Source organism: Aplysia californica, unplaced genomic scaffold (assembly GCF_000002075.1).
Source record: "Aplysia californica isolate F4 #8 unplaced genomic scaffold, AplCal3.0 scaffold00266, whole genome shotgun sequence".
In the NCBI taxonomy this organism is placed as follows: Eukaryota; Metazoa; Mollusca; class Gastropoda; order Aplysiida; family Aplysiidae; genus Aplysia; species Aplysia californica.
Genome location: NW_004797536.1, coordinates 773,466 through 774,904, shown reverse-complemented (window position 1 = coordinate 774,904; position 1,439 = coordinate 773,466). Strand labels below are relative to the sequence as shown.

Sequence of the window (1,439 nt, the reverse complement as noted above, 5' to 3'; positions counted from 1 at the left end):
CACACACACACACACACACACACACACACTCACACACGCATACACACACATACACAGGTACACAAATCCGCCATACCTATCGTCACAAAAAGGCCTGTCTCCCTCTCCCAGGATCCTGAGTCGCTCTAGGTGTCCGACACCTGACTTGGAGGCTGCGCCCGACCAATCCATTCCGCTACAGGTGATGACGGTATCTTGTTAAAAACTAGAATCATTTTTAAAAAATCCTATCCTTTTATCCCTCCTATTGACCTGTGTTTGGGAGCTCCAGTGGTTTACCCTCAAAAGTAATGTCGAGCAAGTGTCAGTGACATGGGGTTAAGGGGGGTTGTCACTGGGGTGTGTCCTTCATCAAGGCATGACAACACCATCAATGCCATGTTTGTGAAATTCTTCTGTATTGGTGTAATATTGCGTATTTATGTATGTATTTGCATATGTTTGTATTTCTAATAATGTGTTCATGCATGTATTTCCAATAATGTATCATGTTTGTACGTTTGTCGACAAGGGAATCAATGCAATTTAATTTAGTACATTTATATATTATTATAATTTATTTATTTTCATTATACTGTCAGTTTAGTCACCACTTTGTATATCTACACCTGTGAATTTTTAGACATTAAATATTGTTTGCTATATCTATACCTGTGAATTGATATACAATAAATATGGTGTGTTATATTATTACCTCTGAATTTCGAGACACTGAGTATTGTGTGGTACATGTATATAAGAGACCTCTGCCCCTGACCTACCCCAAGTTTGAGCGTGTTCTGGTTCATTGTTTCCATTTCAGCTGTTCTTCTAAGACTGTTTACTTCCTTGTACGTCGACAACTTGATTATATAGAAGCAAATCCAGTCAATTTCTCTGTGAAATGAAACATCTTTTTCCCCAGACCGACTTCATGGATGACACTCAAGAGTCCGAGTTCGAGTCCAGCCGTTTCTTGATCACGTCCTCAACAATGGCCAAATTCTCCAACCAGAAATCTCCACGATCAGGGGACACAGTGGTCTATGTGGCCGGCGCTTTCGACATTTTTCGTATCCTTTTCTGCACTTCTTGAATCAAAGCCAGCTCAATCAAATACGCCGTTTTTATAGTCCAAGCTTGCTTTAACAATCATCATCATTCAGTGCCAGATCAGCGACAGACATCGGCCATCATGGTTATCCACCCATTCCTTTGCTCGGATGCTACGTTTTCCTGATATTTTCCCGTTACCCATTCGTTTAGGTTCCCTAAGTAGCTGGATGTTCAAGACCTTTATGCCTATTTAGGTGTCCCCAAAACTGCATTTGTCGTTCCCTGATTGTTTTTCCTGATTGTTTTTAACACACGTGGGCCTCTGCAAGCACTAACAAAACGCCTTTTTAAAAGTCAAATCTCCCGCTCACAATGCGCCCGTTTTTTGCATCAAAATCCCCCCC

The 1,439-nt window shown here is 41.1% G+C and overlaps 1 protein-coding gene across 1 annotated transcript in view; it reads left to right on the top strand.

Moving 5' to 3' along the window:
• The window catches only part of LOC106012120 (ethanolamine-phosphate cytidylyltransferase), a gene marked incomplete in the record, with an annotated part of 12,651 nt that extends 11,218 nt beyond the window's left edge, over positions 1 to 1,433 (top strand). Inside the window, 1 exon segment of the mRNA XM_013083986.1 lies at positions 112 to 1,433. Coding sequence (XP_012939440.1) covers positions 112 to 202 — 91 coding nt within the window.
• Between the last annotated feature and the right edge of the window lie 6 nt (positions 1,434 to 1,439).